This window comes from Pinus tabuliformis, chromosome 6, assembly GCF_031772625.1.
Source record: "Pinus tabuliformis cultivar Carrire ecotype Pingquan chromosome 6, CPIR1, whole genome shotgun sequence".
Lineage (NCBI taxonomy): Eukaryota > Viridiplantae > Streptophyta > Pinopsida > Pinales > Pinaceae > Pinus > Pinus tabuliformis.
The window spans coordinates 1,332,092,314-1,332,108,807 of NC_142292.1; the positions used below are offsets into that span (position 1 = coordinate 1,332,092,314).

General features: G+C 40.1%; 1 protein-coding gene across 9 annotated transcripts in view; it reads right to left on the bottom strand.

The window, feature by feature from the left end:
* Positions 1–16,494, bottom strand: part of LST8-1 (Transducin/WD40 repeat-like superfamily protein) — a 204,168-nt gene that overhangs the window by 141,245 nt on the left and 46,429 nt on the right. For 3 of the 9 annotated variants that reach the window (XM_089426440.1, XM_089426432.1, XM_089426436.1), the window contains 2 exons: positions 13,553–13,742; positions 7,895–8,016 (listed from right to left, as the gene is read on the bottom strand). In XM_089426440.1, the coding sequence (XP_089282566.1) occupies positions 7,895–8,002 (108 nt within the window). In that variant the 5' untranslated portion in view covers positions 8,003–8,016; positions 13,553–13,742. The remainder of the gene's footprint in view (positions 1–7,894; positions 8,017–13,552; positions 13,743–16,494) is intronic. The other 6 variants (XM_089426447.1, XM_089426433.1, XM_089426444.1 and 3 more) reach the window with 2 other exon arrangements.

Consider the following 16,494-nt stretch of genomic DNA (forward strand, 5'->3'; position numbering starts at 1 on the left):
TGTTAATCACATCTTCATCAGGAAGTTAGAAATACTTGAATAGTCATGCAAGAAGGATAAGCAATAATCAAAACAATAAAACTGAACAAGAGCAGTGTCATAAAGAAACAACACAAGTCTAGAAGGTACTTATCTTTAACGACGATTGAAGGAAGTGATCAGCTCGCTCTTGATCTAGCTTCCATGAGTCATTGTTGTCCATCATCCATATCTCAAAGTTGTTTCAAAAGAAATACATCAATAGAATCTGTATCCCAGGTCCTTTCCTTCTTCATCATGAGGTACCATAGGTCATCAACCATGTATCACAGTTATCATCAAATGAGGAGATGTCTCATCAGCCAATAGCCAATTTTAATAGCCAAGTCCAATGATCATTATAACATACTATCTCCTGGAATGAATCTAGAGTTACACTGAATCTGCCACAGTTACTGATCATGTAGGGTTTCAAGGCTTGTAGAGCTCAAGCCTTTATCATATTCAGGTCCTTCTTTCAACCATACTTCAGGAGTTTCTTCCAAACCCTAACCTCATATTATCCACCAAACCCTAACTTCTTTTACTAGAACAGGGTTGCCTAAGGTTTCCTTCAAACCCTAGCATTCTTTTAAGTCTCCAACATCTTTCATTCTACCTGATCCATTGGTGTCTTCACAGGGGTGATGTCCATGACTTCTCTTCAGCCCAACTCTGATCCCATGTTAATTTCTCTTAAGGCTAAATTGTTCTTTTCTTTAGATAATTGTGTTCACTTATTTTCACATATTGTATTCACCCCATATCATCATAATGTCATAACAAAACAACAATTATATAAAAAGAACACTAACATCAATATTGTAGCGGAACATAAAGGAACAACAGAAGAAAAGCAGAGACCAAGGAAAAACTCCACAAGGGAAAAACCCGGAATTCAATTCTTCTTCTTCTTCTATTAGATTTCATCAATAGTTCAACTAAGATACAAAGTACATCCCTAGTGAGATATATCATTACATCAGGGCTCCTAGGGCCACAAGTCAGTTCACAACTAGGTTTGTGAACTGACATCCAATAATTTGAGAATGTTGCTACTAAATCACACCACCACTGTCCATCATTATTGCCTTCAAGGGTTTTGATCTAACAAACATTGTTGCTCATGAGCAAGGATCACTATTACATCAAAGATATATTCATTGTTGGCAACCATGAATCATTCAAGCATAGGTTTATAGCACACGGCTAGGAAGAATATAATGTTGTTACAAAGGATCATATAAAGTCACTGTAGAGTTATCCCAATAATAAATTGTTGTAGTGATATCACACTACACCATAGTAACACTGCCACTATATACATTAGTGAAAAATACCATAGAAATAATGAGCCACTGTAGCAGTGCATTTGTTACCTTACTGAAGATTTGATCCCATAGAGTATTGATACCATACATATCACAGAGGATCATGCCATTCATATCACAGAGGATAAAACAATACAACTGTGTCACGATGTCTTTCATAACGCAGAGAAAAACACTGTGTCGATTCCATATTGTGTATACATATTGTGAACCAATGTGGCGATCCATATATATATTGTAGCATAATATCACAGAGATAGGGATGTCATACATAGCAGAGAAGCAATGCCAACTACATCATAAGCATAATTGTGCATACAAACTATGTAATTAATGTTAACTATTTCGTATGTCAAACTATGAACTGTGTGTCGATGCCAAGATTCAATGTTATATCTGAGAGACGTCGATTGTATAGGAGAAGAGATACCACCCAAAGACGTTATACCAAATGATGATGCTACTAAAGAGCGAAGAAGATTGAATCACCAAGCCATAAATCAAACGATATATATAATGTGTATACTTACTACGAATCAACTCAGGGTAACGTGCCATCGATGTAGTGTCAATGTGATGCCCTTACTACAATGATATGATGGCCAAAGATATATGTCAAATATCATGCGAGATTGTGGTCGTTACAGAGGTGTAAAATCAAACTAACACTAAAGCCATAATAGAGGTGCAGATCAATCCATAACAGAGGTGCAAGAGAGGATAAGAGTGAAATCCTGTGACCCTTGCAAAAAGCCTCAGACCTTAACCTTTGTGAAATATAGAGAGGAACCTTCCAAAACATCTCAGTGCCATCCTGACACATAAGAGCGAGAAGCATCTTGTAACATCGAGCCATAACCAAGCAGCAGAGAGATTTCATAACCGTCGCATCCGAAAAATCTCAAAGGCTTGTGTGACATCCGAACTGTGTTATGTTTGGAGATTACCCGAATGGGGTATTTATAGTTGTTTCCATAAGTTAAAAGTCATGACTCTTGGGAGAAACAACTTATCTGAGGCCGACTAAGATAGGAATTTGAATTTCGATCTAAACAATTTCCCTCCAATAATTAAAGCCGACATAGATAAGAATATTAATAATTTCTATTGATCCCAAAAAGAATTTAATTTGATATTTCTTTATTCGATCCAAAGGATTAGGGAATTTCTCCCTAGCTGCCAAATTTAACAAGGTGGACGGTAAAGATTTAACCTCCATAGAATATTCTTAGTAGTATACACAAATCAAATGCTGAGATTTATTTCCAGAGTAGTTATGCCTTTTTTGTCGTTTTATTTAAATTCTTTAATTAAAAAATGTCATATGAAAAAATGTCATATGAACAAGTGTCATATGAAATGAGTTATAGTATTTGGGATATGTGGTATTGATTGTTGGAATTTCTAAGTCTAACCCGTTAGAAATTCTTCCTGTACTACCTAATTTATTTCTTCCTACTTGTTCAATTACTTAACAAGTTATTTACCATGTAAATACTGAAAATAAATACAAGTACAGTATCAACACATACAGATCATCAAATGAAAGTAAACAAGCACACAAGTGACACCGTTGTTTTTGGACTAATGTCCTGGGAAAAACCCAATGTGGGAAAACCGGTGTAGCTTTTCAGAGGGTTTTATTATTACGCAGTTTCATAATACAACCAGGGTGCCAGAAATGGCTCACCCAATAGAGAATGCCCTCGGCAATAGTACCTCTCACTCGGAGACAGATATTCAGGCTAAATCACCGGATGCGCGACCACACAACAACAATACAGCTTCTACTACTCTGTGTCACCCTATCCAACTCTTCAGCTCCAATCTGTCCCACGAAAATCTCCCAGTGCTGCCACTAGTCTCTGCATCAGCGTCTCTAGCCCAACGTCAGCCTCTCGGGGCTCTGCGTCAGCCTCTGGAGCCTCTGCGTCTCACACGCTGACCCTCTCTGGCATTGTGCATCTCCTTGCTACCTCTACGTGGCGTCTAGCTGGCTCTGCGTCAACCTCTTCCTGCTTCTGCACTGATCCTCGTGGTACTAACTCTGCCTCTCTGCTTTGTATTCACTACACCTCAGCTACAACTTAAATCACTTCAGTCAATTTCCTCAGCAAACCCTGCCCCAGAAAATCAAGTTCTTGATCTCTCTCAATGTGTTCTCCAATTGACCCTCAAGCCTCCTCTTATACTTTTCTCGTTGGTCCATCAACGACCAAGATTAAATCTCTAATCAACAGCTAAGATTAGATTTGGCTAGATCCATGACTTTTGGACCATTCTAGCTCAGTTTTATATTAATTCACGTTAATATTTTATTTTTCCTAAGTTTAGACTTAGGAACACCATTAAAAATATTAATTATTTTAATATCTCCCAAACTGGTTAGATTTTGCCCAAACCATTTCTGGGTCTTGGAGATCTCATGTGCTTTAGCCTCTCCACCAATTTTCATGGCTACAGCATATCTGATGGTACCCCAAATCAACACTCCCTCTTAGCGAGGACTGTGCTCTAGTAATACTCCTCACTGAGTATCACCCTGATCATCCAGCATCGGTCCCTGTGTTGATGCTAGGCCTCCCCGCCCAACATCCTTTGTGTTGTTCCTGTATTGCTGCCCATGGCCCTGCCATTACCACTGCCACTGTTGCATCTGTACAGCAGCTCCCTCTGCATCCGTGTTGTTGCCCATGGCCCTGCCACTACCACTGCTGCATCGGCACTACATCCCCTTCTCCTCACGCTGCATCGTGTTGCCCATAGCACTGCCACTGCTAACTACTGCACTGCAACCAAGTTATTGAGAAGGAAGCAACTGATCCACCCAACTCTGACATCCCTATCAGGTTAGAAACACTCTCAATGCTAAATCTCCCTCTACTGACACGTGCTGTCTACTGACCTGTGCGTTGCTGCAACAACTCCCTACATCTCACACCGTTGCACACCTCTTTGTGTTATCCTGCATTGGTGCAACACTCTGATGCCTCTCGCACTGTTGCAGCCTGCTAGCCTCGCGTTGTTGGGGGACTCCTACAGTATAACACTCTCTGACGCTTCATCTGCATCCGTCTCTACCGACATCTGCCAGTCCTGCTACTTCTCTTTGGGGCTCCCGTAGCAAGGTATAATCCACAAGGTGCCTCAAGGATCCTGCCCCTCATCGTCTGTAGTCTGTCTAACTACAACTCCATGCCTCCCCACCTCTTCTCTAGAGGTATGTGAGCACTAATAGCACAGTCGTCATTTGTTTCCACTTCTTTCTCCGCCCTTGCTGGCGTCGCCTTGGTCTCAGAAGCCTCTCCCTTGCTCTTCTTCCTTGGCCACTGGTTCGCATAGTGACCTAGTTCCCCACAGTGGAAGCACTTGACCTTGGAGAGGTCCTTCTTCTTCCATTTCTCCTACTTTCCCGCAGGATGCTAGGGCAGCATCCTCCTCTTCCTCCTTAATTCTGACCCCCTTGTCGTTGCTTCCCACCTTGGTCAGCTGTCTGATCTCTTCTTGACGAAGAGCCACCCATAGTTCCTCCCAATTTGAAAGGTCCGACCTGCCCAGTAAGCTCTGGACAAATACCTCCCAATCCTCTGAGATTGCGTTCAATGCGGTCCTCACCAACATCTCCTCATCTAGCATGGCCCCTATGGAAGTCAGTTGATCTCGGATCTCCGTCAATCGCCCGAAGAATATATCTATCTACTCGCCCTTCTGCATCTAGTATGACGCGACTAATTTTCAAATAACATCTTCCTTTGCAAGGAAGAATGTTGATACAATGATTTCAAGGTATCCCACATCTCCTTTGTCGTTTCCTTCTCGGCAATATGTGGTACCACATGATCCTTGACCCCATCAAGGATGATGCACTTAGTCTTCGCCATTGCCTCTTCGTACTTCTCGTTATCAGCCGGGTCAACTGGGATCGCTATTGTTTTCAAGGATAAGTGCTTGATACAATACCTGTTTAGAATGGACAAGATCCTGGCCTTCTAGACTATGAAGTTGGAAGCTTCGTCCAATCTATCCTAATCTCTCAATCCATTCACTGCCATTTCGTTTCTCCTCTTTGGACTCTTTCGAGTTTCTCTACTTCCCTCCTGGAAGTCCTCTGATCGACTCCTGCTGAGTCTCTCAACTTCCCATCTAGACGTTCTCGTTTGGACTCCCTCTGAGTCTCGATTTCCCTTCTGGAAACCCCTCTTCCAATGGTGAGATGCCCCACTCCGATCGTTTGTGCAATTGCACCACTGGTCTAGATTCCTTGGCTAGAAATCCTCGGCAGTACCCCACGAGCTTCACTCCGCAACTTACCCACAGCCTCCTAAGCCTCAGCAATCTGAAGGTTTGAGCCTCTAGGCTCTACGCAATCCTAGCACCAGCAAAATCTGCAACTCCTAGCGCCAACATCGATCCTTCCTGACTGAGAAATATGATTGGGCACTGCGTAGGTCAGGTCTTCTCCTCTTTGCCTCTGCGCAGATCCTCCTCTTGGTTTGAACTGATGACGCAGGCCCTCTGCATCACCCCTTCCTCATTGCTTTCTGCTAGGAACAGCTTCTGTCACTCGAGACAGTTGTTTCTATCGCTGCTGCTCTGCTCGGCTAATGCCTTTAGTTGTCTTGTGACATGCAACCTGGCTCTGATACCATGTTGGAATTTCTAAGTCTAACCCATTAGAAATTCTTCCTGTATTATCTGATTTATTTCTTCCTACTTGTTCAATTACTTAACAAGTTATTTACCATGTAAATACTGAAAATAAATACAAGTACAGTATCAACACATACAGATCATCAACTGAAAGTAAACAAGCACACAAGTGACACCGTTGTTTTTGGACTAATGTCCCTGGAAAAACCCAATGCGTGAAAACCAGTGCAGCTATTCAGAGGGTTTTATTATTATGCAGTTTCAGAATACAACCAAGGTGCCAGAAATGGCTCACCTAATAGAGAATGCCCTCAACAGTAGTACCTCTCACTCGGAGACAGATATTTCGGCTAAATCACCCGATGCACGATCCCACAGCAACAATATAGCTTTTGCTGCTCTGCATCACCCTGATAGGGACTGTGTCACCCTATCCAGCTCTCCAGCTCCAATTTGTCCCACGAAAATCTCCCAGCACTGCCACTAGTCTCTACGTCAGCCTCTCTGGCCCAGCGTCAACCTCTCGAGGCTCTGCGCCAACCTCTAGAGCCTCTGCGTCTCACACACTGGCCCTCTCGGGGCTCTGCGCCAGCGTCTGGAGCCTCTGTGTCTCACACACTGACCTTCTCTAGCTTTCCGCAACGCCTGGCTGCCTCTGCGTGGCCTCTAGCTGGCTCTACATCAACCTCTCCTGGCTTCTGCGCTGATCCTCCCAGTACTAACTCTAGCTCTCTGCTATGTATTCACTACCCCTCAGCTACAACTCAGATCACTTCACTCAATTTCCTCAACAAACTCCGCCCAGAAAATCAAGTTCTTGATCTCTCTCGGTGTGTTCTCCAACTGGCCCTCAAGCCTCTTATACTTTTCTCGTTGGTCCATTAACGGCCAAGATTAAATCTCTAATCAACAGCTAAGATTAGATTTGGCTTGATCCATGATTTTTGGACCATTCTAACTTAGTTTTATATTAATTCACATTAATATTTTATTTTTCCTAAGTTTAGACTTAGGAACTCCATTAAAAATATTAATTATTTTAATATCTCCCAAAGTGGTTAGATTCTGCGCAAATCATTTCAGGGTCTTAGAGATTTCATTTGCTTTAGACTCTCCACCAATTTTCGTGGCTAGAGCACATCCGATGCTACCCCAAATCCACATTAATAACCCATGGTATTGTAACAATCTATTTACAAATTAAGAATCTCCATAATAAATTAGGGGTGAATCTCCATGGTTAATAATCTTGTAAAATGTTTTTTTAAATGTATATATGTTAACTTATCTATTAATTTTTCTTATCATCAATAATAATTATTATTACTTTAAATAAAGTTATAATTTAGTTAATTCTTAATGTTTTTGTAATTTTAGCAACTTGAGATATATGTTGAAATAAGTGTTTTGATGCTTATTTTGGATTGACGTCTGTCGGCATTTACCAGCCATTTAATTGATACGCTGCACTAGTAAAACATAACTGACAATTGTTTTTCATAGAGTATGTATATGTTTGGTCTGTCTTGCCAACTATATTTTATGGGAATAGACATAGTCCAACCCCAAGAATTTCAGACAACCTACACAAACTAAAAGACAAACAATGTTACTTTGATTCAAATTTTCTCAAAATCAATTTTGGAATGGGAGATGGTCCATTAAGTAAACCAGATCTCCTACTATGGCAAGTCACAGCAATCTTTGGCAACAAGACACATTTAGAGATCTACCCAAGTAAGGAGAACAAATATGCTTGAGAATTAACTCTAAATATCAAACTCATAAACACACCAAGTGCAACTTTTGAAGCGTGAAACGGCATTCCCTTTCCTTACTTTCTGGTAAGAACAATCAAACATAATAAATAAAGCTAAAATGGAAGTAAGACATACTGAATCAGGGTACTGAAGAGTCCGATAGCAGCGGCCACTAGTGGCTTCCCAAAACCTTACTGTGTGATCATAACCTGCTGTTGCAAGGATAACTGACGGTTGTGGCATCTCTTCACCCTGGTCTGCATAAAAGCCCTTTATAATTAGTATGCATGGATGATGAACTGACTGTAAACATCAATACTCTAATCTAGAGGCATTAAAATTGTGCGAATTTTGTCAAATTAAATATCAGATTATAATGGTCCATGAGATATTAGACATAGGCATTAATAAAATCACTTCGACTTTAAGGTATTTAATGCTTTTACGTTTTATTTCACTTTAGTGTGTCTCTTAGTATATCCCACATTCCTAAAGTGGATTGACTTGACTAGCTTGTTTGTAACCCTTTATAAGAAAACTTTTGTTTTCTCATTATTAATGCAATGTTGCTTTCCTTTATGCAGTCGTGTTATCAATATATGGTATTAGGGCCCAGCATTCTCAAAGCAGAATCAAGAGTCTATGGCCTTTGAAAGACAAGGTTTCCACTCTTATGACTTCAAAATTCTATAGGTGCCACAAAGTTTGAATGAGCATGAAGACCTATGGACTGCTGCCAGTAGAGATAGATCAAGGAATTGCGAGCATGACACATCAAAAAGGTTATGGAACATTCAAAAACAAATTGATTGAATTTCTGTTTTAAAAGCCATGTTTGAAATTTTTTCGTTTAAAGCCAGGTTTAAAAGAAAAAAGATTTAAAAAGGGGGAAAGTTTTTTAAAGGCCTACAGACACAACCATACAGCAGAGCCAGCATTCGAGCAGCCACCAAGCGCATGGATTGCTGTACAGATCAATCGTATAGCCACCAAAGGCCATATGATTGTACAGAAGTATGAATCAGCCCAGCCACAAAATTGGACTGTTCAGAACAGACAAATCAGTTGTGCGACTGTAAGGATTCCCAATGCCAGCCGATACAGACATGTTCTTCATTGAAATTTCTGAACTTTTCTTCAATTCAGAGGAATTTAGAGCAGACTGAATCTATTGTTTCCTGTAGTGCTGCCTAGATTTGCAGATCGAGAAGAGTTGGTTGCTGATTTATGTTTTTCAGCAAATCCAAATAGAAATTCATTGATTCTTTGGGAGCAGATCTGTCAAGATCTGTATGTTTTTCAGCTGTTTGAGAGCAGATGTGGCTTACTGGACTATTTTTGAGCAGATTTGGCAAAATCTGTGCTTTTATTGGGCTATTCTGTCAGAAATCTGCAAGATTTTTTCCCTGTATCCATGCTGAAAGGCAGCCAGAGGTTCTCCAGCAAAAACAACAATATGCAGAAGCAACATATGTTGAACAATTTTCATATAGGTGCTTGGCTGCTATCCTCCTTGAATGAGATAACCGAGCAACAGTTGCTAGCTGAGACTATGACAAGTCTAATGAATGAACTAGAGAAACAATAATGCTTCCTAAGTTGTCCATAACTGAGTGAGATGCTTCCTAAGGTCCAAACAGGGAAAACTTCCACAATGATTAGGAAGGATTAGGAAGGATTTGAGATTTGCATGAGACTTTGGATAAGGGCAGTGCCTTCTTCCTAAAGTATATGTTGTTCCCAACCACAATGGATGAGGCTGCATCATTACAAGAGCACTTACTCAAAATCAAGAATATTAGGGAACAGCTAGAGGCCATTGGCCAGAAAATGGAAGAACAGGACATGGTGATAACCACACTAAAAAGCTTACCACGTGCTTATGAGCACTCTATTCAGACCCTAAACATCACCTCTACGAATGTTGACCTGAAGTTTGATGAGCTATACAATAAGCTCTTCCTGCATCATTACAAGAGCACTTACTCAAAATCAAGAATATTAGGGAACAACTAGAGGCCATTGGCAAGAAAATGGAAGAAGAGAACATGGTGATAACCACACTAAAAAGCTTACCATGTGCCTATGAGCACTCTATGAGTCTATTCAGACCCTAAACATCACCTCTACGAATGTTGACCTGAAGTTTGATGAGCTATACAATAAGCTCTTATAGCAGGACAGATGTAAAAAATAGTTCAATATCAACAGTGAGATAGAGGGTTCAGAATGTCTTTGCAACTAATGTCAAAGGCAAAGGCAAATGGGCAAAGAAAGGTCCAAGGAGCAGTGAAGTTGCAACCAAGAGCCTGAAAACCATTGCCTACCAATACTGTGGCAAGGTGGGCCATATGAAGAAGCACTGCAGAAAGCGGTTGCTTAATTAAAAAACCAACAAAGGAGGGACTCCACAAAAGGCATATAGAGGAAAATGAATTAGCCTTTTATACCTTCAAGGCCAAGTGGCCAACAGATCAGCTCAGGTCATCTGCTTGGTACATTGATTTAGGTGCATCATGATACTTACACCAACAAGCAACATTAGTTCATAGAGTATATTTCTTATGCCTCAAAGGATTTAGTGATCTTTAGTGGTGGAAAAGAGTACACAAATGTTAGGAAAGGGAATGTGCATATTTCCTTTCGAGGGAAAATGTAATATCCCAGATGGAATATTCGGGTAAATCTCGAAATGGACTAATTCTCCACATAAGAATTTCCATTCATTTAACAAAACATTGCCATGTAAAATGTAACAAATAGAGTACAGCAAAAATAATAATACGATGGATAGAAATAACATCAGCTTTTATTATAATAGATAAATTGGGGCTTACATGCTGATACAACTAATATAGCTGAGATGGAAAAGTTGGCCTCAAGAATCTACTCCAATGCTGCACTGGCCCTCCAAAACTGAACTGAAATGCAACTGCTAAGCTCTCCTGTGAATTCTGGATGAATTCACCAAGGAGATAGATGGGTACTCACCCACTCTCCCTGAATCACCCGAGGGTTTCCGTCTTGGGGCTAATGCTGAAGCTGGGAACTCTTGGTTCTCCAAACCTCAAAGAAGCTCAACTCCAAGATGTTTTCAAATTGTCTCCTCCTCTTTTACAGATCTGATGGGCCCCTCTAGAAGCCTTTATTTTATTATTATTTTAATCACGTAGTACTTTTTCCCTGCTTTTATTTTAAATTAAAACACTTTTTTTAATTCGGGAAAATGCTAAATCAGCCACCATCCCACCTCATGCCACTGAAAATCACTTCTCACCATCCCATCTTGTAGATCTTCTCGTCCTGGTTCCAACAAGCTATTACACTAAGGTGTTCCATCAACTATTCCTCCCAGAATGCCACCTTAAGCGTAATTAATTGAGTTAGGCTCAATAATAACCCTGCTTTATGGGAATTATCAGAATGCTACAGAACGAAAAGCAAGTTGTGCGAAACTGATCCTGATGATGGAATATGGCAACTTGCAAGTGAACTCCTTAAAACCCCATAAAGCCCCTCCAGAAGCCCCTGGGCCTACTAATGGCATAAACTTGCTCTTGTGAACTAGCTGCTTCCAACCCAGGAAGTCCATCCTGACCACACCATAAGGGAAACAGGAAAAAGGAACATCACAGAAAATGTTGATTTTCCTAAATGCATACTATGTGCCAGAGATGTAGCTTAATCACAAATTATGAGACAAAGCCCCCACCTAGATACCAACATTAGCAATCACAAATGCTACATAGTTGACAAGGAGACCAAGAAGATTATCGCTCTTAGTGTGGAGGTTCATCGACTATTTAGACTGGCTAATATTAGATAGGTCAGGTCGCATGCATTGATGGCTAAAGTGTATGGAATGTCTATACACTTTGGCATCAATGTTATGGGCATCTTAACTTGATCTACCTCTCTTAGTTATCTCGATGGAATTTGGTAGATGACCTTCTTGACATCCAGCAGGAAATTCAAGGTGTATGCAAAGCATGCCAAGCATGCAAGTAGCACAAAGTGCTATTTGATGAAGGATAAGCTTGGAGAGCACAAAGAGACCTTCAACGAGTTCAAGTAGATGTGTGGAGTCACTCTGGACCAATGAACACGACATGAGTCACCAGTGCCAAGTATTTCCAATCACTCAAAGCAGTAAACACTAGAGGGATATTGGTAAACTTGAGCAAAATGTTGTCTACCATGTAATCTACAATCCTCGTAAGTTTGTTCATTTCCATTAGGGCATTGGCTTTTGACTCGTTAAGAAACTTAAATATATGACAAGGTTACTAAATGCAGATCTCTTAATGGCACACTATATCTACCCTTATGGCATCGACTCAAAACAATGCCATTGGCATTATTTATTTCACACTTTCGTATTTCCTGATTCCTAAATACTTTAGGGCTTGGGATCTACATGATCTTGTAAAGGAGAGATCCCTTGCTTCTTTTTGTTGGGGTCATAAATTTCCTTTGTTAGTTTCTTTGAATGTCTATTGACCCTCCATCCTCAATGACCAATCAAGGACACATAGGAGTAGGATTTGATTTATGAATTGTGCCTTTGACCTAGGGAAAGTCTTTGATACGATAAGATCTATCATGATTCATGACATTGAAGTAGGCATTTGAAACATTGTAAGTGTCACAAACTCCAATTTACATTGGATTAGAATATCCTCTTTAGACTATGTCAACAAATTAATTTAATGCACACCCTAACCCATGATCTAGGGCATTATGGGTTAACAACATGAAAGAAAATAAGCCTTTCCAATTTAACAACCAATTATGGTAGAATCCTCCAAAAGCACATGGAAATTTTTGGAAGCTCTAGTCTTTATACATTCAAATGACACTATACAATCTATAAAAAGTTTGATCCCCATTGTTGGCATACTTCTAGTCTACTTCTATAGAATCAAGGCTGACAAGACAGAATGTATTCGACTAATGAAGTAAAAAAATCTTTACACAAATTTTTAGAGATTTAACCTTCCATCCATATACCTCTGAGTTTCTAAAGGTTTTCACCTTCCATCCATATACCTCCAAGTCCTCGTAAACCCATGTCTAAGAGCTATTTCAATTTGGAAACTTATCTTCTCTCCAGTACATGCTCTACCCACTTTTCTTTCCTCCCTTGTCTTCCTATTTAATCTTCCCTCTCTCTTCTCCACATTTGTTTCCCCGCCCCCTCCTATTTACTCTCCCATGGCACATCTCACCTACTATAGGCTATACCCTATCCTATCTATTCACCCCATGTCCTATCCTATCTACCTACTGCTCGACCTACCTCTATCCAATTTTTCCCTACTTCATCCAATCAGGATACACTCATCTCACGTATTCCTCCCTCCACTGAACTTTCTTATGCAATGGTAATGCACCCTCACAAATACTTGTTAGGCATTGTTACCGCTCATTTCAATAGGGGTATTGTTACCCACCAAAAAGTGGGTAACACAAAGGAAAAAAGAAATCTCCTCTTCAACCAGCCAATAGCCCTATGTGACAAGCACATAATGTCCCTTTCTAGATTTACTAAACAACTAGCAATAATTCTTAAAATTCTCTCTCAAGCATTTGGACAAACACTTTGCTTGCAAACATTTATTCTAACATAAAGCATGAAAAAAAGAGAACCTTTCGATCATAATGATATTTCTTCAAACAGTTTTCCTGCGATTTAAATATGAAACCCTTAATCCATTCATTAACTCAAATCAAAATGTGAACAACAAATCATAGACAATATTATTTATTAATATTGATCAAAAATTTATATACCAATACTTAAATATTGTCACTTGTAGCAACCCAACAACAAGGCCTGATTTGGCTGGGTAATAGGCTGCAATCTGGTCTTCAAAAACAGACTTCGACCCCTGCAAGATTCAGCTAGTAGAGAAGGTGGTGGTCCAAGAAATACTCAGCCTGAAGTGAGGAGAACTCTATCCTCAATGATAACTAATTTGGCCTGCCAACAAACAGAGTTTCAGTCCACAATTGATGAGCAATCAGCCTATAGCAAATGAGGACACTCAGCCTCCCACATGGTGAATCTTGACCTGCAAATAGTGTTAGAAAATGTAACTATGTTCGGTCTTCATTAATGTACTTGAGTCATTATGTAATGTACTTGTCAAAAGAATAAAGAAAATATTTTTAATTATTGTAACAATGACTTATTAGAGCATGGGTTTCAGGCATGGGTCATCATTATATTAGTCAAAGCCCCCATTGTGGACTCCTCGGATTAATATTGAGTTTATAGAGTCATTGTACATTAACAGAGACCCTTCTTGGGCTTTTGAATCATGTAAAAAGGTGTAGTATTAAGTCAAATATGAAATATGTACCCTCCACATCACGTCGGCCTAAGAGAGATCAAGTCGGCCTAAGGACCCTAGTTCAACCCACAAGAAGCCTATTTATACAAGGAGGTCGAAGTCATTTGGAGCATCAACTCTCAAGCTAGTTCGATATCTTAAGAAGAGTTGGAGAAGTGCGAAGTCTCTTGCCATGAGGTCGAAAGAAGTGCGAGTTTGGGGAAGTCTATAGAGGAAGAAAATCGAACTTTTGGTGCCTCTCTCACTCTGTTTCATGGTCTGTATTGGGAGATCGGATCGGAGTCTCCTAAGATTTCGTTGTTGTCGGAAGTTGCTGCCTAGTCGAAGTCGCTGGAAAGGGTCGAACATCTGGGAGGCTGACTTGGTGTGGAGAGAAAGTCTGGTCTAGGGTGAACAGTCACAAAAAATACTATATAAAGGAAGAATTATCTTGACTGGGTTTTCCCCTCGAGGGGGGTTTTTCCCTGGCATAGTGCCTATATCTTGTGTCTCTTGTTTTGTGATTTTCCTACACACATAATATGGTAATTTCTTGATGAAAGATAAGATAATAAAGGAGGTAAAAGAAGCCAACACACTCACAATTAATTGATGCAAGAGCATTCAACCCAAGAGAAAATCATCGTAATTAAGTAGACATAGGGGATCATGTATTTTAAGGAAGTTGGATTCCTAAGTGATGAATTAATGTAATATTTAGGCTTTTGAATACATAGAAGAGGAATTAATTAGATAACGTGAGATGTTTTGTAAATGCTCTCAAATAAATGAAAACATGAGTGGTTAATAAAGACAAAAGAGTTAAAAGTCAATTATAACTCTCAAGTAGTTTCATGATTAGAGGAACGAGAGAGAGTTTTTAGGAATTAAATGAAGTTAGAAGTGGACATAGAGGATTTAGGAGTCAATTCAGTAGATTCAGGAGGGGAACCAGAATTAGTTCAACAGAGCTTTCTGGTATAAATGTAAGCCTACGGGCAGAGTAGAAGGAGGAGGCCACTGATAGTTAAAGATCAGGCCTGTGAGAGACAGAGAGTTTCGAATGTAATCATTTGTTTATACTTATGTATACAGAGACTTATTCCTAGCTGTGTAAATGTGTGAAATGAGTATTTTATGAATAAATTACATATGAATTCGTAGGTTCTGTAACAGGGTTGCAGGCATAATTTTGTAGAACACACAGAGGAGAGAATGATTCAGAGGAATCATCACAAGTCTTTGAATCCAATTGATGAAACAGAGTGAAGCGCTAGAGTGATAGCGAAGTGAGAATTCGCAGAAGAGTAAAGCTCAGAGGAAGTTGAGCAATGGAACCCTTTGAAGAAACCTGAAGAAAAACCCGAACCATAGAGAAAACGTTGAAGAGATAGTGTAAAATATAGAGAAAGGGACGAATGGAGAAGTGAAGTGTTAGTACACAGCAACCGTTGGATCTTATAGATCAACGGTCCAAATCATGTCGCATGAGGTAGTGTTGAAATATCGCATCGGCAAACTTTAATGAAGGAAGGCGGGTTTATAACCTTAAGTGGTATTTCGGGCGGCAAAGAGGTGGTAAATGGTATCGAAGGTTAGCCTTCCGATTCCATTCATAACACGACACGTAGCAGAGAAGTGAAGAGTGGAAACCGCTTTATCGGGCAGTTAAAACCCATGCCTATTGTCTATCCGAATTCATGGTAGACCGTTGGATCTACTAAGTGAAGATCAATGGCGGAGGGTTGTCAAGCGACTTTGCATCGGGAAAAGATATCGACCATTGGATCGAGACCCTGATCAACGGTCGCGATCTAATCGCAATCGCATTAGACAGAGGTCAAAGGCTAGTGGACTGTGAAATGTCGATGCGCCGATAGCGATAAAGCGCTGATCGGTGACCGGAGGTGGTCGAAGATCGGCGGAGCGCTGCGGAAAGGTCTGAAGGAGCGGACCCGACGAATTATGGAAGCGGATGTATAAAGTTTGAAGTCCGATATTGGGTTATCGCATATCGGGTGCGATAGAGACTATATTAATGTGACCCGCGGAGGAGCCGATACCCGATTGCGATAAAGGTGAAACCTCGAGAGACGTGCAGAAGCCGTATAAAGCAAAAAGGTATGGTTGGCACATATTTCCTTTGTAAATGGTTATAAAGGGTTAAGCACGCATATGTGAGGTTTTATATATAAATCAACGTTATCAAAGGATGGAAGGCTTTATGTATTAAAATATATGTAACCAATGTTAAGAGGGGAAGGTTATACATATATATGCGGTTAAAGGGTTTTATAAAGGTTGTGAAGAGGTTTTAAGTCCCGATAGGAAGGATTAATGAAAGGCTTTAATAAAGTCTTATATGAAGGCTCGAGGGTTGATTAAAGTCCCGATAAGTAT